Raw genomic sequence first — 24,190 nt, forward strand, 5'->3', positions numbered from 1 at the left:
TATTTTTAAAACCTATCCTGCATCTCTCTTATAGCAAATGTTTCAGCCCTGAAAAATATTCCCCTCACCCACTACACTACATATTTTCCGGTTGTACTCAGAAATAGTGGAATTTGTTAACATGACATTGGTAATGTCAATACATTGTCCAGTTTAAAATCAAAATTAAATGCTACCTTACTGGACTACTATTGATTGTAAAAAACACATTTTTAAATTACTCAACAGAAAATTGGATGCTTTTTTTCTTTCTGTTGAATAATTTTAATATTTTTATTTTTTATTTATAAATACTGTGTAAATCCATAGTAGTCCAGTAAGATAGAATTTGGTTTGAGATAAAGCTATAGGACTCCAGGTTTATAGGGGTTAGTGCTTTGTGCCAAAGTGTTGTAAAGGGGTGTTACATTGTCTATTTTGAGGATTTATGTGTTACCTATATTTCACAGGCTAATGCTGGAAATGAACCTGATCCTGAGGATGAACAAGTTTGTTGTGAAGCATTGGAGGCTATGACCTTGTGTTTTGCTTTGATACCAACAGCATTGGAAACACTCAGCAAAGAGAAAGCATGGCAGACTTTCATCATTGATTTGCTACTTCACTGTCAGAGCAAGTAAGTAATTTAGTTGTCTTGCCCTCAGATGGGATAAAAGTATTCTTGGTCTTCATTTATACATCAGAATTTTTAGTAGATCATTAGGGTTTGTCTCCTTTCCCTCCATTAAATTGCTATAGAATGTGTTGAGAGTTTTGGTGGGTTTTTGAAATCGGGCTCTGTTGTGCTCAAATAAACAGAGTATCTTCAAGCAATTGCAACCTCGGAACTGTATGATGCTACCAAAATAACAGAATGGCAAGGGTAAGTGGTAGATCCCCCAGATAATAAGGGAATAGAAAAAGTGTTCATTCCAAGTGGAAAATCTATTTAATTTAAAAGATTTACTGCATGCTTTGACAAAGCATACAGTGGAAACTGACCACAAAGATAAGATACAGACGTAAAGCAGAAGAATCTGATTCCATAACGAAAAATGCACTATTGACCCAGAGCAGTGAAAAAAAAGGAAACATTAAAACGAACACAGAAATCATGATTACACATAAAATGGGAAGTTGCTATGTGTCCCTGACAATGCAGGATCTCTACATAGTCAAAGGACAGGTAACCGACCCCTGTGATTTCCACACGTAGATATACGTCCCAGGGGAAAAAAAAAATGCACAGGCTAAAAAAAATAAATTTTTCAAACAAAAATATTGTGGTTTAAAAAGGCTCCCCAGAAAAAATAGCAAGATAAATCGAAAATAGAGGAAGAAAAGCACTTGCAGAGTAGAAGAAACCCAGAGGGGGAGCATGGAGAAAGGGGGGGGGGGGGTAGGGTAGAGGAGGAAAGAGAGAAGCTGGGGGATGCTAAATGATTATATAGCAACCCTACTAGAACCAGAAGTGTGGCTTTGAGACCTACATTGGCCAGGTATGTAGCATGTTCGGGGGGTTATTAGAAATCGTGCCAATAAAACAGCGTTTTTCAGAACTGTTCACCTTTTGTTTCAGAGCTGCTGTCGTGGAGCATCTATTTAAGGACAATATAAGCGGAGCACACTGGTTTATATACCAGATAAGAAAGGATTAATTAGTCTTTTATCTGACATACTAGGCTACTTTTATGTTCCTTGTTTTTTCTTTTCCTCAGACTTGTTAGACAAATGGCGCAGGAACAGTTCTTTCTCATGTCTACAAGGTGTTGTATGGGACATCGACCTCTCATATTCTTTATCACACTTCTGTTCACAGTTCTTGGGGTAAGGGATATTACAATATTTTAAAAAGTGCAAATAATTGTAAGAGAAGTTGATGCTTGTGCCATAAAAGTTCCTCGTTTGCAGAATGTGTACTGTTTTTGTGTAGAAAGTGCCCTACTTTTTTTTTTTTTTTGATTAAGTTTTAACCAATTTTTTTCCCCAAAAATCAAAAAAATAACAAAGCTCAGCTATCATTTATCATTCTGGGGTACGTTAGGTCAGGGCCCGACAAATCCTATGCGCCAAGTCACCATGACGACTAAAAAATTATGTTCTGGTGCCTGGGTGATGTGGGCTGAGGGCTGTGATGTGGGGTGGAAGCTGTGCTCTGTGATGTGGGGTGGAAGCTGTGCTGTGTGATGTGGGGTGGAAGCTGTGCTGTGTGATGTGGGGTGGGGGCAGTGATGTGGGGTGGGGGCTGTGCTGTGTGGTATGTGGGGTGGGGGCTGTGCTGTGTGATATGTGGGGGCTGTGCGATGTGGGAGGGGGGGCTGTATTGTTTGTATGGGGGGGCTGTATTCTGTTATATGAGAGGGGTCTGTGCTGTGCAATATGGGGACTGTACTGCAGGGCTCGACAAATCCCAGGTCGCCATGGCGACTAGAAATTGCCCCCTGACACCTTTTGTCTTTCCTTTTCGTTCGCTCTTTCAAAAAAACTGGCTTCTAACTTCTTTAGCTGGCTCCTAGATTCAAAGGAAATTTGTCAAGCCCTGCCTTATGTTTTATTCTAACAAAAACAAGAAACTCCAGTAATATTAGCAGTCCATCTGTGAAGCACTACGCTAGCTGTAGACAGTTTGGAGAACCTGCATCCTCTGGAAAAACGATATTCCTTGTCCTGCTACCGGTTTTGCGGTTGCAGGCTGCCCATCCTTCTTTTTAGCTTATTAGCTTGGAAGATCTTCAGCCAAAAAAACATTATGAACCCAGTAATTGGCTCTACTGAGAGAACAGTGGTTTATGAAGATATCTGCTTTTTTTTTTTTTTCCAGTAGTCTCTGTTCAATGTGTTGAACATTGAGTGCTTTGCCTAAATTAATAAAAATCTGTCACGGTGTATTTTTTTTTTGTTTTGACAGAGTACTGCCAGAGAGCGGGCTAAACATGCTGGGGATTACTTCACCTTACTAAGGCACCTTCTGAATTATGCCTACAACAGCAACATTAACATTCCCAATGCTGAGGTTCTGCTCAACAATGAAATAGATTGGCTCAAAAGGATAAGGGTAAGTGATTTTGCTGTGATAAAATATTCAGGACACAGGTGGCATGGTTTAATAAATATGGATTCTTGTTCATACAGTGTAGTACAGGACACAGGTAGATTAAGAGGTGACTTTGTTATAGACGGGCACTTTCAGGTGATTGGACACTGGCAGAAAAACGCCACTAGGACCACATACAACCTCTCCCAGCAATCCAGGGCAGTGGCGATCCACACAGATGTGACCCAGGCCCTGAAGCCCCCCCTACTTGGAACGTTGTGCCTTTCCAAATTGTGCAAAGTTTCCTATCCTCCCAAGTGTAAAATCTGCTCACCAGAATCGTGCGTTTGACCCCCAGGTACCTCCCTTCTTTCCTCCTCAAGCAGAATCCTCTGTGAGTGGGTGTCCAAGCAGGAATTCTTTGTCCAGTTACACCCATGCATCCCTAGAACTCTTGTTGTGTCTTTGGGTTGGCTTACTATGCATCAGTTTTCTATGGTGGACCTCCTATTTATCCAGATGCACAGATGTGGCCTAAGTACTAATCATAGAAACCAGTGTGCAAAGAATGACTTAAGAATTCTCTTTGGCAAGGATTTCAGTTCTTTCATCAAAAAAAGTCACTAATCCAATGAGGTCTCCAACCTCTACTCAGAAAAGAAAGGGTTCCTTTTGTCCCTTCCAGGCCTCCTCTTCCAACAGCAGGAAAGCAATTCCGATACAAGTAAATATAAACCATATAAATGCTGCGCTACATTCAAACTTATTTAAGTGAATGTGGAATCCAATAACTCAAATCAAAAATAGTGACAATAATAATGAAAATAAATAATATGTGCTTAATGATAACAAAATTACCAAATAAACCACCCAAACTAATGAAAAAGCACAAACTTAAATCTATACGTATGTGCATGAGAAATACACATACATATATTACATCACACGTGCACAATGTGAAGTGAAATGATGACTAAATAATAAACGCAAACTCAAAGTCCAATAATGAAATGTTGAAGGTGAACAAAACTGTAAACGGTGTTTCCAATAATACTGTAAGGTGACCACAAGTGAAACAAATCTTGCAGATATCTGGGTGTAGATAGAGCTTATGAATCCAACCACCTTCTGGATTAGCCTCTCACCTCATCACTTCGACCCTTGCGGGTCAAAGAGCAGTAATGGATCCCTCTCACAGATCCTCCAGGCACCACAGCACTCCAAAACCACTTTTCAGGATTTAGTATTCCCACTCAGGCTCTTCTCCAAGTATAGTATGTTACCAGGACATAGAAGGTGAATCTCCCCAGGGGAAACACAGATCGCAATAACAATTTCATAGGGAATCTAACCCATGACTTGCTTCCATTGTGAGGATCTTTTAAGAGATCAATAGGAAGGATTTTCCCAACTCCAAAGCTTGAATGATGATCCACCAGGCCGGGTTCTCATGCACATACGTATAGATTTAAGTTTGTGCTTTTTCATTAGTTTGGGTGGTTTATTTGGTAATTTTGTTATCATTAAGCACATATTATTTATTTTCATTATTATTGTCACTATTTTTGATTTGAGTTATTGGATTCCACATTCACTTAAATAAGTTTGAATGTAGCGCAGCATTTATATGGTTTATATTTACTTGATCACTGGTATATGATTTAATGCTAGCAGCTGTTTGGGGTTCATATATTAATTTAGTTTGTTTTAAACACACATTTGGAGCGCAGGAGGGTCACACCACAATTCCGATACAAGCTTTGAACTCCCAAGCCAGCTAAGCCTGGTTCCAAGCCTTCTGCAAATTCCTCCTCTAAGGATCCTCCCTCATGTAGGTTGTCTTAGACAGTTTCAAGAAATTCTAATGATACTTGTGGCCCCAAACCGGCCAATAAGGACTTTGTAGGCAGACATACTCCAGCTCCTGAGGGGCATTCCCTGGCCTTAGCCAGACTGCCCCAATCTCCAGTTCCAGGTTCTGGTGTTCTGTCCTGATTCTAGGTCGCTGGCTATGATGACCTGGCTGTTGAAGCCCAAGTCCTGAGATAAGAAATAGAGGTCTGGCTGAATCAGTTGTTCCTGAGCTTTTAAGTGCCAGAAAATCGACTGCTTAGAAGGTGTATCACCACACCTGGAACGCTTTTTTTTTTTTTTTCTGCATGGTTAGAACGTCAGAATGTTGACCCTCCACGATGCTCTATGGGACGTGTCCTGTCCTTCAGTCAGGACTGGATCAATGATTGGCCCTGAGTATAATTCATGGCGAAATATCAGCCTTGACTATCCTCTTTTAATGGCTATTATCATTTCACTTCTTAGTGAGTGCTCTCATGCTGGGGATGGCTCACATTGATCTCCCAAATACTCTTCGGCGGCACCATGGGGCTTAAATCTTGGTTCTTTTGGCAATGCAAACTCCTCCATTTGAATCTATAAGGTTTATTTCCTTGGCCAACCTTACTCACAAGGTGGTTTTTCTGGTCACTGTTGCTTATTGCTGGGAGGTTTCAAAGCTGGCTGTCTTATATTGTAAAGAGCCCTTTGTAGTGGTTCACAAGGATAAGGTCATCCTTCAGCCTCTAAGGTCTCCTTTCCGCCTAAGGTGATGTATTTTTTTTTTCAACACAATCAGGACCTGGTGCTTCCATTTTTTTTTTTTTTTTTTTTTTATACTGCTCTGAAACACTCTTGAGAGGTAGCATACTCTGGATGTGGTTCCAGCTGGTTAGTCTACCTCACAACTATAGACTCGCAGAGACAGATTTCCTGTTCGTAGTTCTGGAGGGGTCTCGCAAGGGGCTCCTTGCATCTCATGCCACCATTGTTGGGCGGATTTGTCAAGTTGTTGTTCCGGCCTGTTTGGCAAAGGGTTGGGTCCCACCCCTTGCAGTGAAGGCTCTACTAGATCCATTAGTGCATTCTGACCCATTTAGCATCAAACTTTTTGCTTTACAAATTTTATAAGAGTTTTTTCAACCACTCAATAACCTCCTTAGGTGTAGGCTTGAAAGAGGTTCCCTCTTATAACAAATATACACATTTTATTGTACACACAGAATCTTGCAAATCATAGTCGGTATGTTAAAACCCCTATGGAACGGCTCTCAAAAATGGAGAAACCTTTTTTCAGTAATAGAGCTATAATGATCAAACAGAACATATAACTATAGTATATAAATGAAAATGCACAGACTTGAAATAATTCCCAGTAATATGTAATCACATCTATAATGTGGGGTTACCCTAGCTGTATGTGTTCCACCAGAGTGTTCATTCTATATCCAGGGATTCAAAAGTGCACATTGACAGGTGCACAATATAAAAACCATTACACAAATGAGATTATACCCTTGTAATAGAAACAACATGTTGAAGCCAACAAAAGTTTAGCCCAATTTAGTCGATTGAAGATGATAGGGTTAATGGAATCCAGCATAAGAAGTAATACCCCTTCTGTTGAAGTTAAGCCCATCAAGACTGACAAAGATTAAAATGGGTCTGATCACATGAAAATAGCTGGCAAAAATACCCTATTGGTCAGCCCCCATGAGAGATTGCAATTATCCAAAGAATGGAGGCATGGACAGGAATACCTGGCAAGTACTTACATGTTTTTTCCCCATACAGTCCTATAGATGATCCTGTATCTGCCACAGATATATCCTCCAATAGCAACTTAATGATCATCAAAAATCATAATTCAAAATGACCATAATAGGGATATGTCTTTGCTGACATATAATTGCTTTAAATTTTATATTCCTGGGATTCCAGACAAGAATCCCCATCGATGGTCTACGGCCACATCCGTGCACCACACAGCGTACTGGCGTCAGTGCGCTAACATCGCGACAGTGTCAAGATGTCAGCGTGTTGATGCCGGAATCAGTGGTTCCAAAGGGTTTCAAAACTCTACCCCTTCACTGCTTTCGCCTTGCAAATAAACCACAATCTGCCCCTGGACAGTTAATTTTACAGAATGCCCTGAACAATCTCTTGTACCAAGGAGTAGTTGTGCCAGTACCCCCACATGACAGGTTCAAAGGATTCTATTCAAAACTGTTCAGGGTACTAAAGGTCAATGGGCCTATTCCATGTTTGACTTCTCCTTTTGCATGTCTTTCTATGCTTTAAAACCCCATAAAATATATTCTTAAAACAATCTGCTCTCCAGCCTTCTTTTCGCCTGGGATACTTGGGTCTTGTCCTGGACATATCCCAAGCAAATGTTTATTTTCCAAATAAGAAAGTGCTGTTTCAGAGCTTTGTCCATTCTTTTTCAAAAACCTCTGACTTCTCTCTCCCTTGTCAAAACCTTTATTGAAGGAGTATCTCGGATCTAGCCCCCTTTGGAGCACACTGTGCTTCCTTGTTTATGACCAAATTTGGTTCTTTCTGCCCTGCAGAAACCACCCTTTGAATCCATCAGGAATATCCCCTTGGATGACCTCTCCTGCAAAGTGGCCCTTTGGATTGCCATCACATCTGCCAGACATGTCTCTGAATTGGCGGCTCTCTTGTAAGGAGCTGTTCCTCATTTTTCATGACAGGGTAGTCCTACACCCAAGACCATATTTTCAACCTAAACTCTAATATCAGTCTTTCACCTCAATGAAGACCTAGTCCTTCCATCTTCATACCCTGCTCTACAGCACCCAAAGTAAATTGCTCTTCGTTCCCTGATTATAGAGCTATCAGAGCGTACCTCAAAGCAACAGCTTTGATCAGGAAGACAGATTTTCTTTGGTTTTACATGCCTGCTCCACCAGGACGGTGGGAGTTTCCTGGGCATTCCAGCAGCAGGCCTCTGTAGCCCAGCATTGCAAAGCTGCCACGTGATTCTCTGTCCATACATTTAAACGTTTTACCAGGTGGACTTCCAGTCTTTTGCAGATACAGCTTTCTGCTGCAAGGTTCTTTTGCAGAAGCAGTCTGAAGTTGGATCTGTTGACTCTTGTTGTTGGGCCGTTTGGCACAGTTCTGTTTTCTTAGTTATTGCCCACCTTTCTCATTTTATTGCTTGGGGATGTCCCAGGGTCTGATTACTCAGTCTTTGTCCTGTACTGTACAATTAAGGGGAATTTTTGCTTGCATGTTAATTCCATGTCTTGGAATAAAGGACACAGACCACCCTACTTTCTATTCCTTGTTTACTCTGCATTGCTTGCAACAAACAGTGGGTAGGGTTGTATGAAAGACACCCAAGGAGCAAATCTTCAAAAGCTTTGCCAGTGTCCAATCACTAGAAGGTACGAGCCTACAACCTAAGGTCTATGAATACTCAGCCAGTGTCCTATTCTGTACACCAAGATATGGAATTTATGGGTAAGTCAAACCGCTGTTCTTTTTATTTTGTATTATGGTTTTAGACATTGAAATATGTAATCTAAACCCACTGTTTTTTGTTTTTTTTTTTGGTTTATTTTGTTTTTTTAAATTTAGGATGATGTTAAAAGAACCGGTGAAACCGGTATCGAAGAGACAATTCTTGAAGGTCACTTAGGAGTAACAAAGGAATTGTTAGCATTCCAGACGCCAGAGAAGAAATACCATATTGGATGTGAGAAAGGGGGTGCTAATCTTATTAAGGTAGGGCATGTTTTGCTTAGCAGGATTTATTTTGTTTAAAGCGGAAGTAAACCCTTATATTTGACTTGTACCTACAGGTAAGCCTACAATAAGGCTTACAAACAAACAAGTTCTTTAATTTGCATTACAATAGTCACAACTATTTTGAGTGCTCTAAAAAAAAGTTTTGGGGTTTTATTTTCATATAATAACGCTTACCTGTAGGTACAGTGAATGTCTCCGAAACTTGCAGTGTTTAGGTGATATTCTTGATTGATGTAGCTGGTAACAACACCGGCGCATGCGCAGTATGTTCTGAATTTGCTGCGCACTGAGTGTGCTTTTCATTCAGAGCGCTGTGCCGTAACGAGACTCCTGTGCGCGTAGGCAGAAGGGACATCATTGCGACACAGCCAATGAATTGGCCATAGAGTGCAAACCCCGATGGAAGATTGAGTGAGAAAGGAAGCGGTGACAGCACTGCTGGATGGGCTTAGTTTTGAGGTAAACCTGTCATAATGTGCTAATATGCGCCGCATACTAGTACATTTTGGCTTAAACCGCCTGATGGCTCACAATCTTTTCTTTCTTTTTTTTTTTTAAGCTTAGTTTATTACCACCTTAAGTGGGTACTTGTTGCCTAACTGTATTGGCAGCCTTTGTTTTTATATAGTAGTTGCTCAAATTGGTCATGGAAGTAAGAGAATGTTTTTAAACTATACTTTAAAGCCCACTACCGTGAAAAATATTGTATTTTGTTAACTGTACGTGGCTAATACCTGTAATGATGGTATTACATATCCGAATTTATTTATTTTTCATGTCTTGATGTATTTTTTCCCACATTTACATTGACTATTCTGTCCAGCAAGTAATTGCAGAGGTTGGCATGAAACTATGTGTCTATCTAAAACTGCGTTGTCCACAGGATGTCAATACTGCAGTAATTATACTGCAGTATGATCCGTATTGTCACCTAGTTAAAGTTAACCAATAAAAGAAACCAGTAAAGTTAACCAATAAAAGAGGAAAAAAAAAAACCTACTGGCAGGATTATCAGCTAATGAACCTGTTACAGTCGGTACTCAGAAAACGAAAATTGCTGTGTTAATACTGCTGTCAGACTAAAGCTTTCGTAATTATTGCTTTTGCCCATAGTTCTATTTTAAGTTGTCTTACAGAACACAGACAAAACGTTCATATACAGTGGGTTATAGGTATGTACCTTCAGGTGATGGGACATTGGCAAACCTTTGGAGGGTAAGCCCCCCTGGGTGCCTTTGCTATAATCCTATCCCCCTCCCTCAGTCCTCCGTTTAGTCCTAGAGTTTGAACATGATGGACCTTCCTTCACTGAGAAACTCGCCTTTAGCTTGACTAATTTATTATTTTTGTTTATTTTCTACTTCACTCAAACACTCACTGTCTTCTAATGCCAGCATAGAAACTGTGTATCTGGATCAGCATAGCCTCAGTAAAGCCTTGGGAGCTGTAGCCGGGACCCTCCACTGTGAGGATGGCTTGTAATGTTGCATCAGGTATTGGATCCTGCATGAGCACTCGCCTTAACACTTGTAAAAATTGCCACTCAACCCAGTCCAGACTGTGTGGTTAACATGTGTAAGACGGCCTCAGTCTTGCATCGAAAAAAAAAAAAAAAAAAGCTGATCCCATCAAAAAAACAAACAAAAACGGGGCTAAGTTTAGCATGCATTCACTTCGCATTGCAAATTTTGAAACTTTTTGCACTAACATTCAACTACTTAGAGCTCAGTCTCAGGCACAGGTGTTACATCACAACACTTATCTGACACTTTAACTCCACTTTCGCCTAGAGCTCTTATAAGGTACTAAGGTGCTTTCCTGCCCTTTTTCTACAAGAATTCATTACTGGATGGTCTACACCTGGGTTACTGCATTATCCTTATGGACATGCTTAACCTATACTCCGCATCCTGTTCTAGAAGTACCCCATCAGGGAATTTCTTCACTTGTAGTTAGGTGAAGGCCAGATGAAAGGGAGCCAGTCTAAAATTTCAGGCGAACTCTCGCTATGCCGAAGGCCTGCATGTCACCCAGGTCCAGCAAGAACCGGTTTTAAAACCTGGATCTGATTCTAGTTCTGTTTCAAGCATGCAACATGGTAGTCCTCAAGGCAGACTAAGGCAGAATTCTCTTAATCTGTCATGTTTCCTCAGACATGTTACAGCCATCTTGGTCCAGGGCTCGGGAAGTCCTTCTACTCCAGTTTCTTGACCAGAGTCAGATCCTGATATTCCTTATATTAGGAGGTTATTTAAGAAATATTAGAGGAAGCTGCATGAGATTTTTCTCCCCAAGATTGCCATTATATTGAAGAGGGAGCTTCACTCAGCATGCTATTAAATGTCGAAAAGCTTGTTGCCTCTGTCTGCAAAAGCCTTGGCACTGTGCAGTATATACCCAAAGGGGCATGGCAAGAAGGATAGGAGTCTGAGACCTACAAAACCCTGCAAAACATTTCTGCTGACAAACGGGATGTACAGTCTATGAAAACTGCATTGCTCCAGAAAGAATTTTCACTACTCCCAAAATCTTTAGTGAACTCTTTTTCCAGTGGATAAAGAAGTGGGCTGTTCCTGTACTTGATCCTGTGATCTCTATTCTAAACAAACATCTCACTGTGCCTATTGAAGATGTCCCTTATTTTAAAGATTCTGCAGGTAGAAAGTTTGAGACCTTGTTAAAAGCTCTCTGTAATCTTGCAGGACCAGCCCTACAACCAGCTAGTGCTGCAGTTTTAGTATGTCAAACTGCAGTTCACTGGACCAGGATAATGAACAACCTACATGACCCTTTATTGTGTGGTTACACAGCAATTACAACACTTGTTTTCTATTCCATTTTTCTGTGTAGATGCCTTAGAACATTTCCAGAATGCCTTTAATCTCTAGTCACTACCTTCTGCAGGAGACCCTAGCTCTTCAAAATGCAGTAGGTCTGCTGTAAGTAGGCTACACCTTCAAAAAAAATCGACCTTTCCTATTGGCACAAGGCTAGGCCCACCAAGTCTGCCAAGCCATCCCCAAAGTCATCTTTGCAATGGAGAGGTGCCCTCACTCCTAAGAGTTTGGGGACGTCTTCATATTTGCCCCTCTCAGTCATCCCAGACCTCTGGGTTCAATCGGTAGTTTCAAAAGAGTACAAAATAGAGTTCAGAACTCTACCACTACTCTACTCACCTCTCTTCTTTCAGATTAACCAATGACAAGTCAGATTTTCAGAATGCCCTGAACCATATTTTGTCCCAGTAAGTAGCTGTACCTATACCCCCACAAGACAGGTTCAAAGGATTCTACTCAAACCTGTTCATGTACCAAGGCCCAATGTGGGTATTCATCCTATTCTGGATTTAAAATCTCTCAACAAAATCCTTCAAATGTCAAAATTTTGCATGGTATCCACAAGGTCAGTTGTTTATCTGAAGGGGAATACATGGCATTGGTGGTCATCCAAGATGCCTATTCTGTTCCTATTTACCCACGTCTGGCACAGCTGGCTGGGGATCTTCTTACACTCACTGTCACAATTTTAAAAAGAGCACAGTCGTCCTGGGCTCCGGTAACACGACTGCGTCATTTATTTGCGGCTGTTGGCTTGTAGTTCTCAATCTTCTGCGCGGGCACTGGTGAGCGCTCTCTTAGTCCATTGAGATTCCTGTACTGAAGTAACTGCCTGCCTGTAAGGAAGTATGGGCAGACAAGCTACACTGACAGTCTGCAGGAGCCAGACATTGCACCCGCTATTTGCTGATTGTGGGTGCAATGCTTTATAGGCTTCTAAGGAAAAAATAAATGGTAAACACATTTTAATTTTTAAGTCACCCCCCCCCCCCAATAAAAAATGTGCATTTATTTATTTTTTTTCTTGTAAAAAGGTAAACCTTTTCCCTATTGCTGGAAAGTTTTATAATAACAAGCTCAAATCCCTAAGGTTGCATTCACACCTGAGCAGAGCGATTTTTCAGTAGTTTTTTTGTTTGAACTGTTTGAAGCGTGGCATTTTCAGAAGCATATTACAGACATTTGTCATATGTATTCAAGCTTTAGGCTTTTTGTTTTAACCAATGGAAAGCACCGGGAGGTCAGGTAAGTTAATGTAGGCTCAAATCAAGTATTTTTCAGATGTTTCCATTTAGGTCTGAGGGGAAAATAGTGCTTAATTCTGTCTGAAAAGTAGTTCATGCACTTTTTGAAGCGTCAGGCTACAAGTGGCAGAGTGCTCAGATGTGAACAAGGGCTATTGAATACAATGGGTTTTTGCTTGTTGAGTGTTTTTGAGCTTTGAGCTGAAAGCTATAAAACTCAGGTGTGATTGGGGCCTAACAGTCCATTGAAGATGGTCTTTGGGAGGTGCCAAACTTCCCAACAACATCTTTGAGCCCAGAGCAGTCAGGTTGGCCCTGCAGCACTAGACCCCTTTTTAAAGGGGCAACCAATCAGAGTGCAGTCACAATGCGTCTGAAGTTGCCCTTATCAAACATCAAGGGGGCATCAGGAGTCTGGCTGCTAGCTTGAAAGAAGTGAACCAGATCATCTCTTGGAAACAAACTTGCAGTGATTTCTACAGTCCACATTGCAGAAGTGGAAAACTAGAAAGTGGATTATCCCAGCCACTATTTCCAGCCTTCCATTCACCCGGAGTACTTCACCTTGTTTAGGAGGAATAGGCTCTTTATGTCTTCAATCTGATAAGCCAAAAATGGGGGATTTTGGATGTGCACATCATGACTTTCAGATTCAACAAAACTGCCTGGACTTTGCATGTTCTCCTGGTGCCTGCATGGGTTTCCTCTGGGTACTCTGGTTTCCTCAGACATGCCAGGGACGTTGCTGGTAGGTTAGTTGGCTCCTGTCTAAATTAGTCATAGCATGTGCATGTATGAATGTGAGTTAGGGACCTTAGATTGTTAGACTGATGTCACTGTACAACACTGTATAAATGTAAAGCATTGCGTAAATTGTTGGCGCTGTGTTAGTACCTGTAATAGGGATCCTCTTACTCAAGCTTCAAATGCTTTGATAATCCCCTGGTCTCAGGTTAGTTTAATTTATGTCTTCCCTCTAGTGCAAATCCTACCTAGTCTGCTCAAGAAAATGCAGCAAGAGAAAAAAATGGTGATTTTAATTGCACCAAGCTTGCCCAGAAGAACCTCATATACTCGGGCTTCTAGCAGACACCGTTTGGCCTCTACCTAACAAACCAGGTGTGCGGTCTCAAGGTCCCTCTATTTTATCCTGCTTCTCAGTCTCTGACTTTATGGCAGGGTTCTTGAAACCTAGGTGTTAATTGATAGAGGGGTGTCTGAGTGTCCTATTTTTAATAACCTCTTCCAGGCAGATATATTATCACACCTAGAATTTTTTTTTTTTTTTGTCTGGTGTGAACACAGGCACTTCAATCCCAGAGATTACTGTACACCTTGCAATTTGGCCTATTTACAATCAGGTCTTGACCAGAACTTGACATTTAGTACTCTCAAAGGTCAGGTCTCTGCCTTCTCTATTCTTTTTCAAAGGCCTCAAGCCTCCCTCTCCTTTGTTTTAAAAAAAAAAAAAAAAAAAAATCCAGGTCTATCTTGTATTACGCCACCCTATGCTTCCCTTCTCATTACTTTTACATCACTATGTTGTTTGTCAGGTTTATTTCTTTCCTGTAAAGAACCTTTCCTCTTTCTTCACAATGACAAGGTTGTCTTGCACTCTAGGCCATTCGAAAATAGAACATGCTTATGCCCTCCTCACATTCGTATGCCCTGCTTCTAAGCATCCCCATGGAAATCTCTCTATATTGCCTTGATGTAGTATTTCATTCATACAGATGGCCTTTCTCAAGGGACACCCTGCTTCAATTGCCACCATTGCACGATGAATGTGAAAGCTGATTGCAAGAACTTACCTTCTCAAAGAGAAATCTTCTCCTGTGCTTCTACATGCCAATTCCACCAGATAAATGGATGTTTCATAGACATTTTGTCAACAAGCCTTTGTACCCTGGTTGTCTTCATTTCTTTTCAACGTTTTATCAGATAAGGAGTCCAATCTTCTGCTGATGCAGCTTTTGGATGCAAGATTCTTGCAGTAGCTCTGAGCCATTGTGTCTTTTGACACTTGTTGTTGGGCCGGTTGGCACAGTTCTGTTTGACCCTTCATTTTCATTGCTTGGGGACATCTTGTGGTGTATTAATATTTTGCCTGTGTCCTGTCTTTGAATGACTAAGATCAGAGGAATTTTGACTTGCCTATATATTTCTAAATTAGAGTGAGTACAGTACAGGACACCCTTCCATGGTTTGCTCTCCATTGCTTGCTACAAAACTGAGGACTGGGAGTGGGACAAGTTTACAGAGAAGGTGCCTCAGGCGCAAGTCTGGGTCCTGTACTGTACTCCAAGATATGGAATTTACAGGCAACTCAAAGTTGGAGGGTCGGTGTTCTTTAGTCCATGCTTCCTGTCCTAAGGTTACCCCAAGACAGAATTTGTGTAACTGGCAGGATTACAATCTTGGATTTAGATGAACTCAAATCAAAGATGAATAATGCATTTTGACTTTTTATTCCTGCTAAATCTGTGTAACCAGCAGCTACTAAACTTACAATGTAATAGTGACTAAATGCTCTGTGTTTTTGCTAATGGTACTTTTTCGCATCTGTGCTTCTCATATCTGGATCCCCAACCCATTATAGTTCTCCATTATGGAACAAATAGAGAAGTTATGTTTGTGTTATAATTTTTTTTAACTTGGGCTAGAAAACATGGTAAGAGAGAGCATTTTAGGAATGGCAAAGGTTAGTACATTAACAGATTTCTGCTGAAGAGGTAGTGAAAAAACATTGGAGAATTACTCTCCTTTACACTTTGTAGAACTTTCACGTTAAATTGATTTGTCAGGTTTTAACAACAATGTTGCCATTTATCTAATGGTAATAATCTCAGTTCGGACAGTACAAAATGTGTTCTTATAAGGTCTGCTCTGTTTCAGGAATTGATCGATGACTTCATATTCCCAGCATCCAACGTCTATTTGCAGTATATGAAGACTGGAGAGCTACCAGCTGAGCAAGCTATTCCTGTGTGCAGTTCACCAGCCACTATTAATGCAGGATTTGAACTTTTGGTTGCATTAGCTGTGGGATGTGTTCGGAACCTCAGACAGATTGTGGATACGTTAAATGAAATGTATTACTCAGGTATTGCACATGAAAGATGTGTGGATGCGTTAAAAGAAATGTTTTTCACAGTTCTTGCAAATGCAAGACATGTAAATGGATCTAAATTGTGGGAGTGTAAGGCAGAGCAACCTTGGAGTTATGGAGATCTACTTGAACAAGATTGAAAAGATCAAAGATCACCGAGGTCCAGCACCCCCCAACACACTTTTTTAAAAAAGAAACTAACTAGCAAGCCCCCAATAAAAAGTACAGTATGAATAACACCTAGAAAAATCTGCTAAAACTGTCACTGTAAAAATATCAACTTAGCCTACCTAAAAGTTTGCTTCAGTGAGAAACTCCGCATTCATTTTCATTCGCAATTTTTTTTTACATGTCTGGGGAGTAACTGGTTACCTGCACAAGTCTGATGCCAAAGTTCATTTTGAAAGCAGAACATCTGGTACTGCAGGCTGATTTTCTTGACTAGTTTCAGGCCTTGCTATCTGGCCAGTGCAAGTAGCATGTAGGACAGTGTACAGAGGTCAGTAGTAGGTAGCGCAGGGACCAGGGGGGCATAGGACCAAGGAGATCAGGCGGACATGGGAACAAGGAGATCAGGACATGGTACTGGGGTTCAGGAAGGCATGGGGGGGGGGGGATTCAGGAGAGTACAGTGCAGGGGAGTTCAGGAGGGCACGGTGCAGGGGGGTCTGGAGAGCACTGTACTTGGAGATTGGAAGGGCACAATACAGGGTGATCAGGAGGTCTGGGGGGTCAAGCGGGCATAGCACTGCGGGGTCAGGAGAGTATGGTATTGGGGGGATCTGGAGGGCTGGGGTGTCAAGAGGACATGGCACTGGGGGGACAGGAGGGTATGATGGTATTGGAGGGTTCCGAAGGGTGGGGGTGTCAGGACAAGCATATAGTACTGGAGGATTAGAAGGGCTGGGGTGTCAGGAGGGTATGGTGCTGGGGCATCAGGAGGGCTAAAATGTTAGGAGGGCCAATACATTGTTTTGTAATGAGCAGGGAAGGTACAGTGGTGGTAATCCCTGTCAGAAATCCTCTTTCACCTTCCTACATGCTATCAGTTGAATTAGGGAAGAGGGCCGGTGCTGATGAGCGCGCAAGAGAGGAAGAGCTCGGGCATGTTCGGAGAAGAGCCAGCCTGAACCTGCCAGAGCTATTCCGGAGGCTTTTCCCACACTGCAGCCGCACATTTGCAAGGGACGGTGACTGCCTCTGCAACCTTGATTGAGTGAGTGTGCGCATGGGCCACTCTTGAGCTCTGGGGAAAACACTGGGTCAGCAACAAGGGGATGTCTTTGCGATCTGCCGGTCGGTGGTCAACAGGTAGCTCGTTATCAACGGGTTGCTGTCCCCTGGTGTATACCTTGGCAGTCTACTTTCTTTCAATTACTTTGAAAAATCGTAAACATTTTGTTGCAGACTTTTATTCTTTAGAGTACTCCTAAATATAAAGTAGTTTAAAAAAAAAAAAAAACATTTTCTTGCCTTTTACAGGTTGTGAAGCACTTACAGAATGGGAGTATCTGCCTCCAGTTGGACCACGGCCTCCAAAGGGTTTTGTGGGGCTCAAAAATGCTGGGGCTACATGCTACATGAACTCTGTTATCCAGCAGCTGTATATGATTCCTGCCATTCGTAATGGAATTCTTGCTATTGAAGGCACTGGCAGTGATGTTGACGATGACATGTCTGGGGATGAAAAACAGGACAACGAGGTACAATTTAATGGGCAGTTCCAGGCAACAAGCAAAATATTAGTCAATAATGGAATTAGGCAGTGCTATCTAGCACTATGGCATCTTTGCAAAAGTCAAACTACACACTGAGTAGAACTGTTAAGTTTAACGTAATTCTTTACTGCCAGAGTTGTGTTTCACAGTGCTTTTTTGATGGACCCTCATCCTCTTGCCATAAATACTGAGCTCTACATTTTTAGTGTAGCGCTAACCCCGCAGTAGCCGTTAATAGTGTTGGGTCCACTTTTCTCACTTCACTCTGTAGCAGGCCTCAAGGGCCAGCACAGTGGCTAAATGGTTAGCACTGCCATCTGGCAGCACTAGGGTCGTTTTGTGTCCCAACCACGACACCACCTGCCTGGAGTTTGCATGTCGCCCCCCGTGCCTACGTGGGTTTCCTCCAGTTTCAGGATCTTGAGGGTTAGGGACTAATGTGAATGTTTTATTTATATTTATTTTTTTAGATATAAAAAGTCTACACACCCCTGTTAAAATGTCAGTTTTCTGTGATGTAAAAAAAAATGAGACCAAGATAAATCATTTCAAAACTTTTTCCACCTTTAATGTAGCCTGTAAACTCACTTGAACAACAAACTGAACTCTTTTAGGTGGAGGGAAGTAAAAATAAAAAACTAAAATAATATGGTTGCATAAGTGTGCACACCCTTAAACTAATACATACATAAATAGCGTTGCGCTAATCAAAAGTGATAGTTCAAATAAAATATGAAATATATATATATATACATATAAAGTGCTTGAATGGTGAAAATCAAATAAGGTGCATGAATGGTGAAGAATCACTACAATGTGCTCCGGATAAATAAAGTCTATTTGAAATACACAGAGCTCCACCTAACTCAATGTTCCTCCACCTAAAAATATATATGGACGGCCGCTTACCTCCTACTGACCCATAAATTAATACAGGTCAACCAAGCATGGTAATTCAAAAACAATGCTCTAGATGGCAGCAGAGAGCTGATGACAGGCACCCCTTCAATGACAGTATAAACGGGACTCTTCTCAGCTTAACTCCACATATAGAAAGAAGAGGACATCTCCCATAGTGTAATACAGTTTTAATTCCACATAAAATAGTTCCAGAGTGTCACTCACATGATAGAAGCAGTAAAATAGCGTTTTGCAATTCAAAACTCCCGCTCTGTAAATGGCCGACAATGACGTCACTAGGCTCCGCCCCCACGCATTACGCCACCAATCTTGTGGCTTCATCAGGGAAAAAATTTTAAATTTATAACATACCTTTAAACTAATACTTTGTTGAAGCACCTTTTGAATTTATTAACAGCACTCAGTCTTTTTGGCTATGAGTCTATCAGCATGGCACATCTTGACTTGACAATATTTGCCCACTCTTCCTTGCAAAAACACTCCAAATCTGTCAGATTGCGAGGTCATCTCCTGTGCACAGCCCTCTTCAGATCACCCCACAAATTTTCGATAAGATTCAGGTCTGGGCTCTGACTGGGACGTTCCAAAACTTTAATCTTCTGGTGAAGCCATGCCTTTGTTGATTTGGATGTATGCTTTGGGTCGTTCTCATGCTGAAAGATGACGTTCCTCTTCATGTTCAGCTTTCTAGCAGAAGCCTGAAGGTTTGGTGCCAATATTGACTGGTATTTGGAACTGTTCATAATTCCCTCTACCTTGACTAAGGCCCCAGTTCCAGCTGCAGAAAAACAGCCTCAAAGCTTAATGCTGCCATCACCATGCTTCACTGTGGGTATGGTGTTCTTTTGGTGATGTGCAGTGTTTTTTGCGCCAAACATATCTCTTGGAATTATGGACAAAAAGTTCAACCTCGGTTTTATCGGACCATAACACGCTTTCCCACATGCTTTTGGGAGACTTTAGATGTGTTTTTGCAAAATTTAGCCAGGCTTGGATGTTTTTCTTTGTAAAAAATAAAAAAAAGGCTTCCGTCTTGCCACTCTACCCCATAGCCCAGACATATGAAGAATACGGGAGATCGTTGTCACATGTACCACACAGCCAGTACTTGCCAAATATTCCTGCAGCTCCTTTAATGTTGCTGCAGGCCTCTTGGCAGCCTCCCAGACCAGTTTTCTTCTGGTCTTTTCATCAATTTTGGAGGGATGTCCAGTTCTTGGTAATGTCACTGTTGCGCCATATTTTCTCCACTTGATGACTGTGTTCCATGGGATATCTAATGCCTTGGAAATTCTTTTGTACCCTTTTCCTGACACCATTTAACATTGAGATCCCTCTGATGCTCTGGAAACTTTCTGCTTTTGCTGTAGGATGCAACTAAGAAAATGTCAGGAAAGACCTACTAGAACAGCTGAACTTGGGGTTAATCAGAGGCACTTTAAATGATGGCAGGTGTGTACTGACTCCTATTTAACATGATTTTTATTGTGATTGCTTAATTCTGAACACAGCTACATCCCCAGTTATAAGAGGGTGTGCACACTTATGCAACCACATTTTTTTTAGTTTGTCCCCCCCCCCCCCCCAAAAGATCTCAGTTTGTTTTTCAATTGAGTTGTACAGTTTATAGGTCACTAGAACCACTTGCCCTCCTGACCAGGCCATTTTTTTGCTATACGGCACTGCGTTACTTTAACTGACAATTGCGTGGTCATGCAACGCCACACCCAGATGAAATTTACATCGTTTCTTTTTCCTCACGAATTGAGCTTTCTTTCAGTGGTATTTGATCGCCTGTGTGTGTTTTTTTTTTTTTTTTTTTTTTTTTTTTTTTTTGCGCTATAAGCAAAAAAATGACTGACAATTTTGAGAAAAAAAACAATATTTTTTACTTTTTGCTATTAGACATGTCCAGTAAAAAAATTTAAAACTAATTTCGTCATAAATTTAAGCACGTATTGGGATTTTTCTACATGTCTTTGCTAATAAAAATCCCAGTACGTGTAAATTACTTTGTTTACATGAAAGTTATAGCGTTAACAAATGGCGGTATAGATACTGGGATTTTTTTTTTCCTTACTAGTAAGGGCAGCGATCAGCGATGTTTAGTGGGACTGTGGCGGGCATTCTGACACTGGGGGGGAACTAACTTGGTGTCACTGACATCCCCAGTGACACCAATACAGTGATCAGTGCTAAAAAAACAGCACTCACACTGTACTAATGACACTGGGCAGGAAGGGGTTAATGTGAGGGGCGATCAAAGGGTTAACTGTAGGGAGTCTTTTACTAGGGGGCAGGGGGTGTGTGCTTCACCCTAAGCACACTGATCGGGATGGCTGAGCCATCCTGAGCAGCGTGCCCAAGCTGACAGGGAGGAAGACTGTAAACAAAACGGTCTTCCTCCCCGTAAGTGATTGTCGGTAATCTTTGGGTGCCGGCGGGTAATCACCGGGTGGGACCCTGCGATTGTCATCCGTGGCCGCGAATGGCTGTGCTGGTAGGGCGCGTGCACGGCCCCTACCTGGAAATGCAAAATCACGAATATATATGTGATTCTGCGCACCTGTGCCGCCGTGTAGCAGTATATCTGCTAAAAAAAAAATTAAAAAATGCAAGACTGTCTTTTTGATGGGATGAGCCCTGCGTGCTCCCAGCACACGTCCGGTACTCATGGAAAGGTTTCGATCAGGACCTTTCCCGATCATGTGACAGTCGTGTCACAGCAGTCACATGACTCTAAACCCCTCCCTGCTTCCCGACTTATGAAACCCTTAAAGGGCCTGGAGGCGCCGGCACCAAGTGGTTAAAATTTTTTTTTAAAAAGCCTGAATGTTTACTATCACTTTAACGATAAAAGGTACAGTAAAGGTGTTGATGGTGTGCAAACCGTAGAACTTTACAGCATTAGTGAGTACCCCTAAATGAGGGGCTTAAGTCCCAGCATACTACTCTGGAGAAAATGCTTGTGGCCATAGGAGTGAACCTGAAGACCGGTGCCAAGGGAGAATGCGAATACAGTGTTGGTGCATTGAAATGTCTGAGCAGTACTGCGGTCTACTGTTGTGTACCACTTGATATTTGATTTGAGTAATATATTTTATAGGCACTATAGTGCTTTTACTTTTATGTTGAGTGTTTACCAGGAATGGGAACAAATAAAATGATATTGCATTACTGTTGTATTCCCCCCCCCCCTTCCCTCCCCCTGTAATCCTCTCTTCCAGAAGCAGGGGTACCTAAGGAAGTGGTTAACAAAGTAGTGGACCCATCAGATAGTGTACTATATTCAGACCAAAGATGTGAAAGCCCCTAAAATTGTATACTAGAAGGGTTTCCAGGGGTTATCATTGCAAAAGTTTAACAAACCAAAATCAAAGGGGAAAAATAGTGTTTAGTTTACTCCAGGAAAATATTGATTAGATACTCTTCTCAAATATATTAAATTGTTAATGATACTTTATTAAAAACAATTAAAAAAATTATTCTTGGTACAATAAAATCATTCAGAATACATATGGCCAAACACTTCCTAACTCTAATGCATGTCTGCATGTTTCACGGACCTTCTGCTTCCTCAGGGCTGTGAGGATGTTGGTATTTAATTTGACAAGAGACAGTCAATCCATTTATGAAACGTTCAGCATATTACATATCCATCAATCAGTTGATCAGTATAATTCACAAGCATCAAATTATGCATCTGCAGATAAATATAATAGAATGCTATACATAACTGTCTGCTATAATGCTGGGGGAAAAAAACATACTATATCTAAACATATACAGTGAAGGAAAGAAGTATTTGATCCTCTGCTGATTTTGAATGTTTTCCCACTCACAAAGAAATGATCAGTCTAAACATCGAATGGTAGGTGTATTGTAACACTGAGAGACAGAATAGCAACCACAAATTCAAAAGAAATGCATGTCTAACAAATTATGCACTGATTTGCATGTTCATGAGGGAAATAAGTATTTGATCCCCTATCATTCAGCAGGATGTCTGGCTACCAGGTGTTTTTCATACAGGTAACAAGCTGAAATTAGAAGCAGTCTCTTAAAGGGAGTGCTGCTAATCCCATTTTGTTACCTGTATAAAAGACACCTGTCCACAAGAGCAATCAAACAATCCGATTCCAAACTCTACACCATGGCGAAGACCAAAGAGCTGTTCAAGGATGTCAGGGACAAGACTGTAGACCTACACAAGGCTGGACTGGGCTACAAAACTATCACCAAGCAGCTTGGTGAGAAGGTGACAACAGTTAGTGCAGTCATTCGCAATTGTTAGAAACACAAAACAACTGTCAGTCTCCATATGTCTGGTGCACCATGCAAGATCTCACCTCGTGGAGTGTCAATGATCATGAGAAGAGTGAGGAATCATCCCAGAACTACACGTGAGGATCTTTTCACCAAGAAAACAATTGGTAACACACTTCGCCGACAAGGATTGAAATCCTGCAGTGCCCGCAAGGTCCCTCTGCTCAAGAAACACATGTCTAGGCCCGTGTGAAGTTTGCCACTGAACATCTGAATGATGCAGAGGAGGACTGATTCAAAGTGTTGTGGTCAGATGAGACCAAAGTCGAGTTCTTTGGCATCAACTCAACTCGCCGTGTTTGGAGGAGGAGGAATTCTGCCTATAACCCCAAGAACACCATCCCAACTGTCAAACATGGTGGTGGAAAAATTCTGCTTTGGGGGTTTTTTTTCTGCTAAGGGGACAGGACAACTGCACCGCATCAAAGGGCCGATGGATGGGGCAATGTACCATCAAATCTTGGGTGAGAACCTTCTTCCCTCAGCCAGGGCATTGAAAATGGGTTGTGGATGGGTGTTCTAGCATGACAATGACCCAAAACACACAGCCGAGACAACAAAGGAGTGGGTCAAGAAGCAGCACTCTCCAGGTCTCCAGACCTTAAACTGATTGGCAACTTGAACTTTCTGCTCCCTCCACAGATTTTCAAACGTCAGCCACCAAATCTTAATGACTGGGAGAGGATCTGCCAAGAGGAGTGGGCCAAAATCCCTCCTGAGATGTGTGCAAACCTGGTGGCCAACTACAGGAAACCTCTGACCTCTGTGATTGCCATCAAGGGATTTGTCACCAAATCAGTGCATAATTTGTTCGACATGCATTTCTTTTGAATTTTTGGTTGCTATTCTATCTCTGTGTTACAATACACCTACCATTTGATTTTTAGACTGATCATTTCTTTGTGTGGGCAAACATTCAAAATCAGCAGGGGATCAAATACTTTATTTCCTTCACTGTATGTTGCATGGTGAACCATTTGTGCCATCCCAGGCTGTGGGGAAGCATCAGGGGAACAGGAGGGAGAGAACAGAACACCCTAGTAATGATTTTTGAAAACCGATATCTAAATCTAAAATTACAGAGGAGTAGTTAAATAGTAACAGGGTACAAATAGGAGTATTCGCACACCTTGTATCCCAAACTCCCAATATGACCTTTTATAAGAAAGGGGGTGTTGAATAGGAAGGGGGAGTCGCACAAGGTCCACAACCAGAATCCACATAGCTAGGGCCCTGGCCTCCCTGATGGCTACTCAAAGGAGATGGGGAGTTCCTCTCCACATTGTCATGGGCTGGTACAAAAGACGACCAAGCATTGTCCTTTTATCTCCCATATATGGGAAATGATGAGGCTAAAGCCGCAACCCAGCCGTAGCCTGTGCAACTGGAAGTGATGCAATCTCCAAACC

The 24,190-nt window shown here is 41.6% G+C and overlaps 1 protein-coding gene across 4 annotated transcripts in view; it reads left to right on the forward strand.

The window, feature by feature from the left end:
* Window positions 1-24,190, forward strand: part of USP9X (ubiquitin specific peptidase 9 X-linked) — a 290,448-nt gene that overhangs the window by 197,394 nt on the left and 68,864 nt on the right. For all 4 annotated transcript variants that reach the window (XM_089673929.1, XM_089673926.1, XM_089673928.1 and 1 more), the window contains exons 26-31: window positions 450-616; window positions 1,698-1,806; window positions 2,888-3,034; window positions 8,456-8,602; window positions 15,603-15,810; window positions 17,299-17,519. In XM_089673929.1, coding sequence (XP_089530055.1) covers window positions 450-616; window positions 1,698-1,806; window positions 2,888-3,034; window positions 8,456-8,602; window positions 15,603-15,810; window positions 17,299-17,519 — 999 coding nt within the window. The remainder of the gene's footprint in view (window positions 1-449; window positions 617-1,697; window positions 1,807-2,887; window positions 3,035-8,455; window positions 8,603-15,602; window positions 15,811-17,298; window positions 17,520-24,190) is intronic.

The sequence above is a fragment of the Staurois parvus genome, unplaced genomic scaffold (genome assembly GCF_062004578.1).
Source record: "Staurois parvus isolate SC_StPar_1 unplaced genomic scaffold, SC_StPar_1.0 ptg000145l, whole genome shotgun sequence".
Lineage (NCBI taxonomy): Eukaryota > Metazoa > Chordata > Amphibia > Anura > Ranidae > Staurois > Staurois parvus.